The sequence below is a fragment of the Notothenia rossii genome (genome assembly GCF_949606895.1).
Source record: "Notothenia rossii genome assembly, chromosome: 6".
NCBI classification, from domain to species: domain Eukaryota; kingdom Metazoa; phylum Chordata; class Actinopteri; order Perciformes; family Nototheniidae; genus Notothenia; species Notothenia rossii.
This window is the reverse complement of record NC_136909.1, coordinates 20,162,490-20,179,792: the sequence shown is the minus strand read 5'-3', so window position 1 is coordinate 20,179,792 and position 17,303 is coordinate 20,162,490. Positions and strand designations below refer to the sequence as shown.

Sequence of the window (17,303 nt, the reverse complement as noted above, 5' to 3'; positions counted from 1 at the left end):
TGGATATATGGATGTATAAAATGCACAGATGTTTGCACTGATGTCCTTTTTCTAGTAAGTCGAGCGCACTAGTTCTTTCTCTACCTTTTTCCACCATTATCCTTTTCAGGCTCATCTGTTGAAAATGCGATGATTTTAAAGGAGAACAAATCTGATGGAAATTCATAACCTCAGGTATTTCTTCAATGTCAGAGCCAATATCATTTATGATCACTGTCACATCAGTGTCGCCTAAGTTTATGAGACACGTGACTCTCAGCCTTACAAAGAAAAGGTCTTGAGAAAAGTGCACACAGAGGCAGAGAAAGAGAAAATGGGCCAGACAAACGGAGACAGAAAGTTGGACACTGAACTGAGAATCAAAAGCAAGATGAAAAAAACACAAAGGAAAATAAAAATGAGCCAGTAAATCTCTGAGAGTGAATCCTCTAAGTGATACTGACGCACATTGGTATCTATATAACCCTCTGAACAGACCTGAGGCCAGATGTTGAAAATTGAAAACACTGCCTTGCCAGCTTTTGATGGACAGGTTGTCTGAGCACTAAGTTCTGGACCCAGTAGGAGTTCTGTCTCTTTAGTCTATGTTTCTTTCTGATGTACTGTGTTGCTTCTGCTGCCTAAGAGAAACAACTGTGAGCCAACAGTGAGAAAACTAGAAACTGTGAAGTAGAGAAAAGACAGTAAAACAATACAAATCACTTTCCCTCCCTCCTTAACTGCCATCAAATGTATATTTTAGGTGTAGCCTTCATTAGTCCACTGTTTATTCTTCTGTTGAATACACACACTGCTGGTGTAGTAAGTACTGTACGTTTTTTCACAGTATAGTTGAGTGCCAGATATAGCCTACAAAACCACAGCACTAAAAGCCCATTCATCTTGAATCTCTGCTTTAATTCATCCCATTTGGGGCCCCCTAGAACCATGTAGACGTCCTTATCCAGTGTGGGTCCCCCTGTTTGCTGGTTTCCCTCATGGAGCCCCAGCATGTGCTTAGTTTGCCTCCAAGGCAGAATATTTCTCAACAATGCAATCTTCATCTCAGTCTTATGAAATCCTACCAGGGCTTTGGTTGTGCTGGGTTTAACCTGTGTCGTGTAATTTCAGAAACACAGTTTAGGGTTTACTTGAAATCAGTTTGACAACACTGACATGCCTTTGATAAACCCAGATTTGCTCTGAGGATCTGTCTGGTGTTTCTCCTCTCCACGACTTGTATGGTTCTTATCAAAACTGTCATGATGTGTTTGTCAATCAGCTGCAGTGAAAAATAAATGTATTTCCTTACATGTTCATTAACAGTGTGAAACATTTCTTCTATGTCTTTTGCAAAAAGGCTGGCTACCGTCCAGTTATACAGTCCATGAAGTCATTCGTTTATTTAATTACACTTTAAATCTTTTAAACGACGATGGCAATGTTCTGCTTGGGAATTGCCATGAAGTTTTCACAGAGGAATTATCAGGTCAAGAGTCATTAACACGGAGGAAAAATGCTTGAAACATGGCAGGTTTTGTTGCAAGAAAAATATTTAGAGTATTTGGATTCTGCTATTTGTGTGTGGGACTTAATGTCAACGCGTGTTTGTGTCGGCTTTTCCCTGGGCCTGCATTTCCTTTTTTAGCCTTCACGTGAGCTCCTCTGTTTAAATCTACACTTTGTACTTCTGGGGTGGTCTGCTTTGAAACAAACCTGTAAAAGTTTTAATTAGATTTCAAAAGACAACACAGGACTCCAGTCTGCCCATATCCTTCTTTTACAGCCTTGTGATCCCAGAGACAGTGCAGGCAGTCAGACTTACTTGCTCCTTTAGACAATACAGTTAAACCAAACAGTTTCACATAAAAGGAAGAAATATGTCCCCTGTCTATGAAATACTTAAAACATCAAATGACATGCTTTAAAGTGGACCTATCATGCTATATTTGAATAATATAGTGTAGGACCATACCTATATAAGGCATATTTATACTTTTTTATTTTTCAAAATACCAAACAGATCATGCATTTTAGCCATTCCTCATTTCGCTCAATTTAACACTGTCTTTGCATGGGCTGATTCTGTGAGAACAGCACCATCTACAGGCCTGGCATATGTACTACAGCGTCTCCAGCGCTTTCGAACGGCAATGTCCGTGGCTGTCTCCTCCTGATTGGTGGAGTTGGCCCAAATGGCCGTAGCGCCACTTCTGTGACATCACAGAAGTGTTCAAATCTGAATCAGTCTGTATCAGATCTGTTGCAGCCCCTTTTTAAGAGATTTGGGTATGGAGGAAAATAGAGAGGGTTGTGTTCTCTGACACTTGGTGAGTTCCCTGGAACACCGGGGACACATATTCATGTATAAAAGACGTACAAAAGTGAATTTTGCATGATAGGTCCCCTTTAAGTATACAGACCACTACTGTGTTTCAGTATTAACTATTTTCCTTTCTTAATTGTATGCATTGAATACAGTTTTACACATTTACGTTTCAAACATGTGTCCTCTCCACCCTTCCATTGTCCAAACACATAATATATGTCAATTAGCTGTGTATTAGTGTCTGTGCCTAATGTTTTAATTTTAAACCTGTTTTCTCACACTTCCCTACTTTATCTATTACTTTAGTTTTGTAGCCTTTATTCCGGCGAGCCTGAGGTGAAGTTTGTCCTCTCGTCTTTCTGAGCATTAGTAATGGAAGTGCTGCTCCCTCTGCGCTGTCGGGTTTGATGCAGTACTGTTGACCTTCGGGCTTTTTGAGACATTGCCTCCTTTCTCCTGCCCTTGTGGGTTTAACTGAATGTGACAATGTCCTCTCATGGTTTGCTTTTAAGACTCCTTGGGGTACCGGTGTAAGGCTGAGTGTTTTGGTTAGAAAGTGAGCTACTATAAAATGTGCTTGTTTGTTGCTATGCTACCAGGAAATACATGTTCTGATTTGTTTTTGTTCCTGTGGTAATCTACACTTCACAAAAGAACATTGATTTTTGGTAGATTAAGATTCAGAAAGTGATATGAAATGGGTCTTTGTGTAAATGAAGAGTACCACAAGAGCCATCTGAATACCTACCATACAGAACGAGTTATTGACCTGAATACTAGGGCCAGGTCAAATCTATATTGAGTGCACATTTTAGTTTTCCATCAGAACAACGGGCAGCTAGTGTAAGAGCCCCTTTCATGAACATCACAGTGGACTCTAACCATCAAGCATTTTGTCTAGCTACATTGATCGTTGGTAGAGGATAAGGAACAACAATTTGAACACAACTCCAATATTTCATCGGCTACATGATGTTGGTATCTTTAACAGAACAACACATTTTGGAGAAGATCTGACTCACATGGAGGATACATTGCGATATGGAATTTGTGCTGCATACATGTTATGTAGAATATTTGGAAAAATTAGTTCCGGACTGGCAACATTCACATGAACGCCCTCTCCACGAATGACTTCCCAACTTGGAAATTGGACCACAGAGGAGCAAACTCACGCTCCAGTTGGCCGAGGTTAGCGCTCTCCAAGTTCCATTCTAGTTGACAAATGTTTTTGTAGTCACATCGCTCTGGTTTTAATCTTGTTTCTTTTTGTCTGGTAAGTGTCAAAGCTTCTTTTAGCATCGTATGTGACGTCATTCTCAGTTGAAAGGCCTGTCGAGGCCTCTGTGGAGATACAGGCAGGAGGATGTGGATAAGGGATCGGCAGGATCACACACACACACACCCACAAAAGCACACACACATAAAGACCTTCAGTACATGTGATCTGTGGGTAGCATCTGTCTCCTATGGTTTTGCCCAGTTTGAGAACTGATAAAGACAGGCAGACTCAGCTTCCAGATTTATTTAAGGTCAGTTCAGATACATTCACCCACTGCTCTTGAAATAGCAGAGGAATAACACAGATGTTTTTGGATTAAATCCCACCGGCATAGGAGTGTTTCACCACTTGTGAAATCAGGAGTTGTAGCCTTTGTTCACTCCTAATCTTTATTTTTCTCTTTGAGTATGTAGTCATAATTACATCACACCTAAAGTTCACTGACACACTGTCCCTCTGTACCCCTTAACCACCACCATTACTCTACACTACAAACACTCTGTTGACACTCAAATACTAAACCACACAAGGCAGTCACTACTTTCACTTAATGCCTTGGCATTTTATCTCGGTCACGTTGGTCTGTCTGCTTCAGTGTAAGGTACAATTTCAAAGAAAAAACCTGAAAACAAAGCAGCCTACTCTTTCCCCTTCTTCCTTATAAGGCACAGAAAAATCAATAAATAGATGACAGTTTTGTCCCACCTTCAGGAATGACGACAGCATATTTTAGAGGGCTTCGTTTAAATAATCATCATTACTTTTGTTCAAAGAACAGTGACCTCATCTCAGAGAAGATGAAAAAAAGGTGGTAAACGACATGGAAGACTGGAAAGATTAAATTAGAATGGGAGATAATTAAAACACAACAGAGAGAAATGGAGAGTAGTATATATCCTGTTAGTTTAAAAGAGGAATGAAACAGATACACGTTTTATGTTTATATAAAGTTGAGACTGAAAGAACAAAGTTAATGTCATGTTTTACTTTAATGACCCAGGAGCACAGTTGTGCTTGAACATAAATGACATCCTAAACCCCCTGATTTACACAGTGAAGCAGGAAGTCCCTTTCCTATCTCTCACTCTCTTAATCATGGGTTTCATACTCGTGTTGCTGAATCCCTTGGGACAAATGTAATATTTTTGCACAGTTGAATGCACAGACACACACATTATTCCAACACCTTTTTGATAAGCACAATATCATTTGGTCTCCTCTATAATAGATTTTATTTTTTCATCTATCGTTGCTACATAGTGAAGTAAAAGAGAAGGGAGATGAATGGACACAGGGGAAATTTGAATGATAAGAAAATGATATATCAGGAACACATCATTTTTCAAATATACATCAGTTGAATAAAATCATTCCCTTGTTCTTGGAGGGAATGCAAATGTTCAACAAGAGCTGCCAAAAAATTTCTCAACAAGACAAATCAAGTGATAAGATTATGGCTCATAAAGAACCAGACAGGCAAACAGGACCAGCTCTGGTAAGAAAAACCGAGCCATTTATAACCGGATCAATCTAATACAAGTTTTTCACACGTCCAATATTTGAAAATAATTTAAGAAGGCCTGCACACCTTTGTTCTATGTCTACATCGGTGTGCATTCAATTAAAGCCTATTTGCAGGTGCAGAGTATAAGCTGGTCCTTGTAGTCTGTGTTATTACCCTACCCTACATTTCCTGGGCCAACCTGTCACCACGACTTGAATAATACATCATTGTGTGTGCATGTGTATTTATTTGTGTCAACTGGGCCTTTGTCCCTTCACTACTTTTAACGATTCTGTCACCCAAATGGTAGCACACTTCATTAAAGAGCTGCTTAATACACAATGATGTGTGTAGCTGTTTAAACAAGACAGAGAATGTGTGTGTGTGTTCATGTCAGTTGGTGCGTGTATTGCATATTTTTATATTTTGTTTCCCATGTGGGGAGTTTCTCTGTTTGAGTAAACAAAAAGTCTGACAGAAAAAGTAAAACACTCATTTTATGAGGTCACACACACATATAGCCTGTGATATAATCATTTCCACTTGTAAAATCACTCTATGCCTCTACTGTATATCTTGGATGTGTGTGCCTATTTGTATTCTGAAGCATAGAGTCTACAGGTGTTGCTAACATATGCCAGTCGGTGTCACCTCCACTAAAACCACCGCTGCCTCTTGACCAACCCCATTTTCAGACATCACACACACACACACACACACACACACACACACACACACACACACACACACACACACACACACACACACACACACACACACACACACACACACACACACACACACACACACACACACACACACACACACACACACACACACACACACACACACACACACACACTTTCAACAATCTCTTATTGATTCAGTATGGTGGGTCGCTTGCTCTGTGAAGCTGATGGCATGTCAGGGCACAGCCCTGGAAACATCGGTCAATGATCTCACTCCAGTAAGAATAGACCTAGGAGATTAAACACAAATGCACCACTGAGAACAGAACAGCCGCAAAGGCACGGGTGATTTGAGAAGAGATGCTGACGAGACCACATCCTCTTTATGACAAATTTATTAACTATAATGCATAAATCCTGGGAATCTTCAAAGAGTTGCAAAACAGCATGAATGCATGCACATCAATCATTGGGGGCTCATAGAGGAAAGAAGATTTGACAAGGAGATGGTGTTTTGTTCATGCCCTGTGAATACCAAAAGAGTTGTTGTTGATAGTGAAAACGGAACAGAGAAAAAGTAAAAAGCCCATGAAAGCATGCCGCCAGTGTTATTTTAAAGCTTTTGTAGTTCCCAAAAAACTGGAAAATTGGAAAACCTCAAATATAGGACTGAGGGAAATTTGAAAGAAATAAAAATGACTGTTTTGTGCATGCAAACCTTCATGACTAATGTTGAAAAATATTACCCTAAATTACTTTTACCTAACAAAATATGGAAACATGCTTAAGCATCACCACTGTAGCCACAGCAAGCATTGGGATGTGGTAAGGTATCAAAGCAAATCCAAAATGGTTGTCACCACAAAGAATAGCTTGAGGATCACATACTCACAGTTACAGACCAATCCCTCAGCAATATGATATTAAACTACCATGAACATGAAACAGAGTGAAGGAAACAGACACACATACAGTAGCCTGACAGTTTACATGGAACATACACATACAAAAAGAGAAAAATAAATATTTTTTACCAGCTGCTCCTGGGAAAACACAAACACATATCCGAGCAAATGTTGCCATATGTTTGTCACCTTCACATTGTTTCTGTTGTATCCACTTACTCTGACCTTCACACATTTGAGCTATGGAGAAGAATTCCTCTGGTTTAGTGTTTGAATTAGCGCTACTGTAGGTCCTGTTGTTCCTCTGCTGTATCAGCACCCAACAGAAGACCCACATTCTGGTGAATATGATATGTTTGATATATTTATTTGGGGGAATTTGAAATGAAAACAAAATCAAATTTGGTCACTGCTGTTTGAAGGTACAAGATAGTTCTATCAAGGTCATGCTACGTCTCACATAATAAAATGGTTTGAAAGCCTCTGAGTTCAATTAAACTGTAGTTCTCATTCACATTCACATTCTCAGGCATCTTTTTCCCTCCCACTTAGAATACGATCCCAACACATTTCCATGTTGGTGTTTCCAGTTATAGCTGTAGTGTAATAGAGGCTACAGCACAGAGGGATGGGGGTGAGGTATGTGAAATACCCAGAAGACCCTGTTCCTCTCCCTCCTACTCTATATGCCTCACACATGTCCAAGCCATCGGTTGCACAAGAGACACCTTGCTGGGGGATATTGCTGTCCTCCGATCAGCTTTGATGTCAGTGAATACTTTGCTGTTGCACTGATTAGGTACTTGTTGGATTATTTACAGTATAGTGTGTCCAGGGAAAAGCTCAGGCACACTGAGGCAATAAACAGTTGAGCTGCGTTGCCTCAGATGATAACAGGAATGTCTTTAGCAGTTGCTCTGGGGATTGTTTTGCTTTTAGTTGAACTTTGGACTCTTTTGTTAAGGCAGGACGTCCTTTCTTCCTTACTTTGAGTGAAAAATCACAACCATGATCAGGGTTCTTAAACACCCGTATCGCCAAGCTCCTGTTGGGCGCATTCACAAGTTATAGTCCAATGGTGGCACAAGCTAAAGCGGACGAAATTAAAACTATGCCGTGGGGAAAATACAATGTAGCTTTCATCTTGTTTTCACTCAGCACGGATCTGCTGTGCGCACAAACGGTTACTTTTATCCACAATTGCCCCACCAAACAGCACCAGGTTTTAGATTGCACTTAGATTAGAACAGACTGTTTGCTGGCATGTCAAAGCGCCCTTAATCTCACCTGTTGTAGAAATAATTTATTGTGAGATTTCCTTTTCCTTCTGCTGTTAAGAAAGATGACATTATCAGGACACTGTTGGCAAACTACAGAGGAACAGTAGGCAGTGAGGAAAGGGCCAAGAGTATGAGTAGCTGTGTCTGTAGACTGATGTGTTTCCAGCTACTACAAGGCTGTCGGCTCAAATTTACAGAGGTGAAGGACATGAACCTCCCTCAGGAAGTTTCTAGAAGGGCTGCTCTGAAAGGAATGCGGGGCCGCTGAGAATCACACGTCTTCTGTTTCTGCAAAGCTTACTTAACCTTTAATTTATGATATCTCTTGTATTTTCTTTCCCTTTCATATCATGCTAAATGAAGCTGTGATGCACTCCAACAATCATTTGAGTAATGGTTTCCATGTGTGTAACTGTACTGTACGTAAGCTGTTGTTGTTCAGATTCACTCTCCTGAATACTATATCTGACTTGTTTTCAAAAGAGTTTATATTGATCAATGACTGCTTTGAATGATTGACTTGGTTAATTGAGCATAAGCCTGTTGTGTCAATATTATTCTCAACCAGACGAGTCAACCTAAAAAAGTGTAAACAGATGAAAAAGGATCTGAAGTGCTAAGCTGATATCACTCCTCTGTTGAATTAACACTTTGGTTAGTTACAGTCCAGTTCCTCAGATGACCTTTAGGGGATCTCATGGCATCAAGAATATCAAAGACCAAGAGTATCAGATTGATACAAGCCTTAATCAACAGACTAAAAACAGCTGCTTTCAAAAGCAAGCAGGCATTGAAAGAAGCCATATTCGTGCAGCCCTAGCAACTTCAGTTTCACAGTCAGAAACTGTGAGACTCTTTTGGATTCTGTCAGCTGAGGACAGAAAACTCTCCATGTGGGTTTCTCTGCTAAGAGCTCAGGTTTAGTAATAATTCACTACGACCACAGTTTCTCTCAACCTCAGTGAGATCTAAATATTTTAAAGTATGGCCTTAGCAAATTTGAATGGGTCTATAAATATCAGCGGGCATCCTTTGAAAGGTTTGTGCTATTTTATCCATGTAAGCTAACAGTCAGTTCAAGTTATTATAAAAATACATTTTCATATGTCAAAAGCAGACATATTATATAAATAAAATACAAAATCAAAGGAAATATTGAAATAAAGAAGAAGTGTACACCCTTAACTCATGCACTTTCTCTTTCCCTTCTCTCTCTCTCTCTCTCTCTCTCTCTCTCTCTCTCTCTCTCTCTCTCTCTCTCTCTCTCTCTCTCCAGGGTCTCCAGTGGTTCTAAACCTCCTCCTGTGGCACCAAAGGTACAGTAACATAGCATGTCACTGAAATAACACACATATTTACTTGTGTGCACAGATTTGTATTTGTATATAAAGATGTTTTTACAATGTTAATCAAATCAAGTTTTATTTATATAGCACATTTATAAACGATTTTTGGTCGAGCCAAAGTGCTGTTCATATAATAAAAATAGCCTACAGTAGAGACATTTTACAGCAAATACAACAGCACAGATTGTTCAGAATATCAGTATGAGAAAAACGACACCCTCTATCCTTAGACCCTCACATCGTACAAGGAAAAACTTCCAGAGAAAAAACCCACAGTTTAAAGGGGAAAAAATGGGAGAAACCTCAGGGAGAGCAACAGAAGAGGGATCCCTCTCCTAGGACGGACAGACGTGCGATAGATGCCGTGTGTAAATCGAAGAGATAATACATTTTACAGCATATAGACCGAATGGATGAGTCTTGATCATTTTTCTTTCGAAAATGTCATTGTTCAACCAACTCTGGAGGTACTATAGAACAGGAACAAAAGTCAAGACATGAAACCTGTTTTTAATCATATTCAATATGATTAAATAAGAAAAAGATATTCACTTGGGGTACCAAGTGCTTTGAAACCTTTTGCTACACCCTTCTGAAACGTTGCCATGCATGCATTAAAACCACATTTACTTTGATCGATGTAAATACTTCATGTAATTATTATTATTTCTCATGTTACTACATCTGTTTTTCATTTAAAATGAGAGTTAAGTATACTGATGCTTCTCAGAACATATTATAGGGACAAAATACATTTCCCCAGCTATTCCTCAATTCAATCCTACTATAATAAATATACTGATCATATGCTTTATACAGTATAAAGCCTATGGAACAAACCAAACCTGAGAGGCATCAGTATAGTGTGCTGTGTTGTGATTTGTTTTTCGTTTGTGTTTGCATGCTCTTCTCTCATGCCGGTAGGACGAAAGATCAGACATCATAAAACCAGTTGCCCTCACCCATCCCCCTCCACCCATTCCCTACCCGCACTCCTCCAGCCCCTCAGCCGCCCACCACAACAAGGCCCCCAGACCCTTTGGGGGCTGCGGGACAGAGAGTGAATACCCTCCTTCACAATCCCCTTACTCACCCTTCATCACATCCCCATCCTCTGCCTTCACTCCTGCCTCCTCCTACACCATCCCCCCTCCTCCACCTCCTGTCTCTTACCCATCCTCTTCCTCCTCCTCCCCCCCTGGCCTTGTTGCGCCCCAGCCATCAGTGTATAACACACCAATCCACCTCTACTCCACTGAGAACGCATGTGAGGTGGCCATGGGGCAGAGGCGGGGCCTGTTGGAGAGTCAGGGCGGAGCCTTGCCTTTGGAGTTTAATGGGTGAGTGGTGTTCACTCTAGCCAATCAAATATACGGATCCATCTATTCTCTGCACTTTATCTCCCTCCGACTTTCTGCGTCTTGGTTCTGTTCAAACTTTCAAATGGGATATTAAATGCTCCTTGACATGTATAATGTATATGTGCTATATTATTTTAGGGGTTTTTCAAATCATATGTCAATGTTTATGTTCGTTACTGGCTCGCTAGACTCCAGTCTGGAATCTTGAAATCTTTTCAAAGTTCACATCATAAATCAGAATCACATGTCTTTTTTGTGTTTCCTTTATAAAAGAACATCTTTTAAAACAAATCAAAATACTATATTGCTAACTATTAGGATCTCTGCAAAACAAGCCAAACTAGGATGCCTCTGGTTTGAGTCTTGTTTATTAAAGTGTTGAAATATAACACTCAAAATGTGGCAATGTGCTGCTGGTTTGGTTACCATTTAACAAACAGATGTCACCAATCAGAAATACTTTCAGTTATTTGTGTCCTATGTAATGTTAGAACACTTCATAAACAAATCTGGAAACACTGATGTTTAAGCAAAAATAAACTAGGTTTATAAACCATTTGTTTGCTTTAGGAACCTCAGGGAAGGGAAATTCTGTAATAAAATATATGTAAGAGCTGGGTCTCTGCGATAGATAATTGATAGCCTTTAATTCAGCGTTGGCATTCCCGTTAAAATAATGAAACATATAATAGGATAAGTAAAAATAATATCCCTGGCAAGAATGTCATATATCCAGTAGGGGAAGAAGTACTCCTTTAGAAATACAATTAATTTACCAAATTGTAGATAAACTCTGTGAAAAGTTAAAGCCTTAAAAGGGGTTAAAGGGGCAGAACTCAGTGATCACTGTTTTCTCTCTCTGTGACACTCGGCACACACCAGCGATCTGCACAACATAATCTTATGCCATCTGGACAAACACAGACACACACCATTGAGTTTGGTACATAGCCTTCCCAAAGTATTCCTGATGTCATTTAATAGCATCGAATATTATACCAACTGGACCTGTCTTCAGTCTTTTGGGCTTTGACCTGCTTTCTTCATGTAAACATTTCTATTTCAATGTTCTTTTCATCTTTAAATAATTTGTGCATATTCACAGTAAAAGCACTGTCAGTAGAACTCAACATGCGGTATCGGTAAACCCATTCTTTTCTTTTTCTTTTTTTGGAGTTTGAAATAACTGGTCAATTTTCCACACATACAATGGCAACAACATATGCTATTGATTAGCAACCCATAAAAGGGAACAGATTAGGCGCCTGCCAGTGAAAATAAAAATGATTAATATGTATTTTTGATATTACTGAGGTCAGAATGTAAGACTGCATGTGTGTGCATCCTTGCATCTTGCTTACCTGTTTGCATGCTTCAAATGATCTGTGTGGTTCATTTCAGAAGGGTTTTTTGAATGACACCTTTGAATGTATTACTGTAAAATGACAAAAGTGTGGACATGTTCTCTTTCCTTCTCCCTACCTTTCAACCCTTGTTTTCCTGCTTTGCAGACTGCGGCTTGTCAACAGATCACAAAGTTAGTCCCTGAAGCATGTCTTTATGAGTGTTGGACTGCTTGCTTCCTTTTTTTCTATCCACCTCTCGCCGTATACGTACCTATGTCTTGTGTGTCTACAGTATCATGGCAGCTGCATGCATTTGCCTATGATTTTACTGCAGAGCATGATTTATGCTAGTTATGTGAATAGTTTAGTCAGATTATCTTTTATGTTGGAATTATGCAAGAACTGCAGCACACATGCATTCAGCTAATTAAAATGGAACATGTTGTGTGTAATACAAAATGCTGAAGCCACAGTGAATTGTTTAACTATAAATCACTTATAGAGTGGCACACCCATACAGGATGTTTTGTCAGACACCTCCAGTGTGACTGTAAGTGTGTGACCAGGCTCACATAGAGCCGTCAACACTCCCACACCCACATAGCTGCTGCAGTGACAAGAATGTGTTGAGACACTCATAAATAAGTCTATTCATTGTGCTAGTCAAGTGTTGGTGCGTGTGTGTATTTATAGTTGATTTATTAACAGCGGGGTCTGACTCCTCTTCAATGCCCCTTTGTGTGTATGTGTGTATATTTGTCATAGGAGTTGATTTATTGACAGTCAATTAGTAAAAAGGCCTGTCAGCAGCCTTTTTGCAAAGATTGTAGGTTTGCACACATTTTATGATGTGTTCCCAAAAAAACAAACCACACAGGTTAAATCATATTTATGCTAAACACTCATGTGTTTGATTATATTTTAATTCCATTGAAATCTTCCTTTTTTTACTGTCCAAATTATGAATGACTAGACTTTTATAAGAGTCAAGACAATCCAGTAGCACCACCATGTGGTTGGAAATAGATTGTTGATTTGAGTGTTTTGCATGCATTGGGAGTCGTGGTCCATATGGGTTTTATTATTTACTTTCAGCTATTCTGCTGCCTGCTTGTTAACATTAACTTTGATACTTTTTTTAATTACTTAATTCTTCATAACTGTGAATTTTCCTCTTTCTCTGCTTTCCTATCCTTTTAGTGGACCTCAAAGTATTTTAAAGTAAGTCTTTTCTGTCTCTTTATGACTGTTATAAATGTATCTGATTTATTTTTAGCCTGCCTTTATTCACTCTATGTCTCTTTTCTTCTGTCCTGCTCTTTTCTGTCGACGGTTTTTAAGAAAACCCCAGCCACCAAGGTATCAGATTGGTTCAGACCTAGACACCAAATTTAACAAAGTGCAGTCTGCTGCATTTCCAATTCATTTAACCTCCAGTCTAAAAATATGCCATTCCTCTAACTGAATTATTGTGTTTTTAATAACGTAAATATGTGTACTGTATATCACTGTAAATCCTTGGTTGAAATTAACCTCATAAAAAGACTAAACACGGCTTTGTTCCACAACACACTCTGATGGTTGGTCGGAGCTAACTATCTACAGTACACTACAACAATTTAACAAGTGTACTTTTCACTTTGACATGCTGTATTAGCTCCAAGAAATGAAACCACTCGTCATGTCTTTCACTTTCATCAATCATGTAAGAGAGAGGATTTTAATTCAAAAGTATATTTGCTGATATTATCCATCCTGTCCTTCCAGAGTCCCCAGGAAACATATCGTGGACACAGACATCCATTTCTATCATGTGCCCACTCATGCTGATGCCAGCAGGAAGCGCATGACCGAGGACACAGAGGACTGGCGCCCACGCTCCGGCACCACCCAGTCCAGGTCTTTCAGGATTCTGGCTCAGATCACCGGAACCGAGCGTGGTGCGTTACTGAAAAACGTTTCCATAGTCTATCTTTAGTGCACCTTATATAGTTAATGTACCTGAACCGTTGACTAAACACATCCGAGCAAAGGGCAACAATAAATAGTGAAATAAGCATGGCAAAATCAATATGCATACTGTGAACCATAGTATTTATGTTTGAATGAATGACAAACTAAGGCTCTATTTTCATTAACTTAAAATACAAGCTAAATACTACCGTTTTTTATTCTTTAATGGAGTTGTTATATTTTCCCTTGTAGCTCAAGACGAGGAAGCTGAGGCAGCCAAGACAAAGTAAGTGCATTGTTTGTCCAAAACTCCAAATAATCCATTTTGTTTGTGCAATGTTTTTTGTCACTATACTTTCTAAAATTTGGGTTAACCCTTTTCTTTGGGCTAACATATAAAGTCCACATTAACATACAAGGAGTCCCAAAAATCAGATCTCTATGGCACATATCTGGCAGCTTAATTGATGCTGGGTGATCTCTTCCTGTCTAGACGGCAGAGACAGGATCACATTTGAGGCATTAAGTCAAAAGCCAGACCTTTGTACACCTTGCAATATGTTCATTTGTAGTTGCTCCAAAAGTTCAGAAAGCGGTTTTATTACCCCTCTGAGATTACTGAAAGTTATTTTGTGTGATGGTGTGTGTGCTCCTACCGGTTGTCTTTGCATTGGTTTGTGGATGTGACAACCTTGCAGTGCTGCATGTTGTTTTGACATTTGATTGTGTTGTGGACAATCATGGCTGGTATGTTGGTGTTGTTCTTAGTGTGATGTGACCCATTGGCTGTCCATTGCTTTTTGTGGTTTGTTGCGATACATGTGATCAATGTGTGTCTGTGGTCACTTGTGTTAACATGCAGACATTTCCCTTCTGTGTGTTGTTGCTTCACTGTGAAATGTATTCATCATTTCAGTCCATATTGGCCGTGATCCATGGGCTGCATTAAGACCTCATGTGACAGGAGTTAACTGTTCTCCAGATATTCCTTACAGTTTATTTTCTCTATCTCTCTGTATTGATTTCTGTCATTTTCTATTCTGATGATGACACCATAACTTCACATATCCGACCCATCAAATAGTTTTCTGTCTACAATCAGCATCTTGTTTGTGGCGTCAGGCCTTACCATATCATCAGGCTTTCCTTGTAGCATGGCTTGTAAGTATATCTTATGAATGCAGGGCAACCTCTCTGCGTTTCCTAAATGCTTCTTATCTCTCTTGTTTGCTGTGTTTTTCTCTTCTTTTCTCTTTCCTCCTGTGACAGCAAATCGAACAAGACCACCACTCGAATGTTGATTGGTCCTAAGTACAACGAGCTGAGAGACTGGCATCACGGAGTGTCTGCTCGCACCCTCAATGTCCAGTAGACTGTGTGTGTGTGTGTGTGTGTGTGTGTGTGTGTGTGTGTGTGTGTGTGTGTGTGTGTGTGTGTGTGTGTGTGTGTGTGTGTGTGTGTGTGTGTGTATGTGTATGTGTGTGTGTGTGTGTGTGTGTGTGTGTGTGTGTGTGTGTGTGTGTGTGTGTGTGTGTGTGTGTGTGTGTGTGTGTGTGTGTGATTGTGTGTATGTGTGAATTATATCAGTTTTACTTCTGTGGGTGGTTTTCTGATGAATTAGACTGCTTAAGGGATAACATAATGGAAATAAATTAAATAAACGTGGAGATACTGTTCAAATAAACTATTGGGTGTTTCTGTGTGTGTGTGTGTGTGTGTGTGTGCACGTGTGCTTGGGCTTGTCCTTGACCGTTACTTTTTGAGTCAGCCTCATTCAGACTTTTAAATTGAGCGTTACTGATACGTGTCTGGCCACTGGCCAATCTACTGAACCTAAAGGTAAACTTTAGGAGCATTACAACTAACTTTTATTTGTGTTATTCATTGTACTTGAATTTGGGTTTGATTAAAGCATTTTTATGCTCCTTTCGGGGAGCATGGTAGTGATTTGGTAAAAAAAAATAGCTTTCTGCATTTGTGGTCTTTCACATTTTTCAATGGCAGATTTTCATTAAGAAAACAGACAGAACTTTTAATCCCATTTATTACAGATGTGTGACATTATTAAAGTTGTTCCTACCACTGTATGTATAAGTCACCAGTCACTCAATGGGGAGGTGTGTGGTTTGGACAAAGGACACATTTCTCACATCGGAAAATAATAAATCTGGCTTGTGTGCACTCTCACACGGCAGTGTATGTTTTTCACGTATTTTGGAAGTTTGTTAAGATATATTATATGGAAGATTCTTCAAAGCTATTCAATAGCTTTAATGGTTTGTTTACTGCATTGGAACTAACTGATAAAACCTGTATCTTGAAATATGGTGGCAGCTGAGTAATGGAAAAAGAGATTTAAACTTACAATGTTTGTACAGTTTATATAAAGCAATAGTTAAAAGGCCATTCTCCTTGGATGTAAGCAGCTCTACAGATAGGTGCTGTATGATAAGAGGTACTGTATATGTAAGTCAGAACGGCTCTTTTCAGTGAGCAGGTTGTTCGGATAAGATGTTTTTCAAAGTGACTGTACAAATTCTAAAAATTGATTATAATGCTAAGGTTTTATTTTGAGACCTTTTCTATATATAATATTTCTCCAGTGCCTTTACATATATTTCATCCCTATGTTTACTACAGAATGCTCACTTTAAAGCCCCGAGACAAAAGTGTAAGTTGTGATATTGGGCTATATAAATAAAAAATGATTGATTGACTTTAATGACAGTTTCTTCTTTGTAGAATTTCATTCGGTTGCATTTAAATAGTTGTCAATCTAGTAGCTAAAACGTATATATCTTGTGTTTTGAGTTTGAAGACAAACAATCATACTATATTAGAGCTAATAAAGTGATATGATTTTTTTCTTTTTTTCTTTTCACTCTGTCTCTGGTGTCCCTGTCATTTCTTCCTTTCTCCCCTACTTCCTTAGTTCCTTCACTGAATGTTCTTCTAAATGTCTCTCTGAAACTGAGACAAACAGTGGAGAGGTCAGGTATAATTGATCATTTAAACTTGTTAAATCTTTTTTTAATCCTTCACCTGTCATGATAAATTGTCCCGCAACACAGTAGTCACTTCCGATAAGACATTTAAGGGTTTTTGATAAATAACAGACACTAACGTCTATTCTGTGATGTACAAACATTTAACCAAATGTTACATTGATGTGTCACAAACTTACAACTTTTTGCAAGGTTTAACACTGATTTACAATGCTCTCATCTTTTCACACCTGCACATAACACATTTCCTCTTTAATCTAAGATCTATATATGGTTAAGTTACACCAAAAAGTACTATCAAGCTTTGCTATCTGTTATTTCCAC

The 17,303-nt window shown here is 39.1% G+C and overlaps 1 protein-coding gene across 3 annotated transcripts in view; it reads left to right on the top strand.

The window, feature by feature from the left end:
- The window catches only part of pdlim5a (PDZ and LIM domain 5a), a 55,017-nt gene that overhangs the window by 23,515 nt on the left and 14,199 nt on the right, over window positions 1-17,303 (top strand). Inside the window, exons 4-9 of one of the 3 annotated variants that reach the window (XM_079687377.1) lie at window positions 9,245-9,284; window positions 10,239-10,654; window positions 13,222-13,242; window positions 13,363-13,380; window positions 13,789-13,961; window positions 14,227-14,260. In XM_079687377.1, the coding sequence (XP_079543503.1) occupies window positions 9,245-9,284; window positions 10,239-10,654; window positions 13,222-13,242; window positions 13,363-13,380; window positions 13,789-13,961; window positions 14,227-14,260 (702 nt within the window). Of the gene's footprint in view, window positions 1-9,244; window positions 9,285-10,238; window positions 10,655-12,186; window positions 12,213-13,221; window positions 13,243-13,362; window positions 13,381-13,788; window positions 13,962-14,226; window positions 14,261-17,303 lie in introns of all 3 variants that reach the window. The other 2 variants (XM_079687375.1, XM_079687376.1) reach the window with 2 other exon arrangements.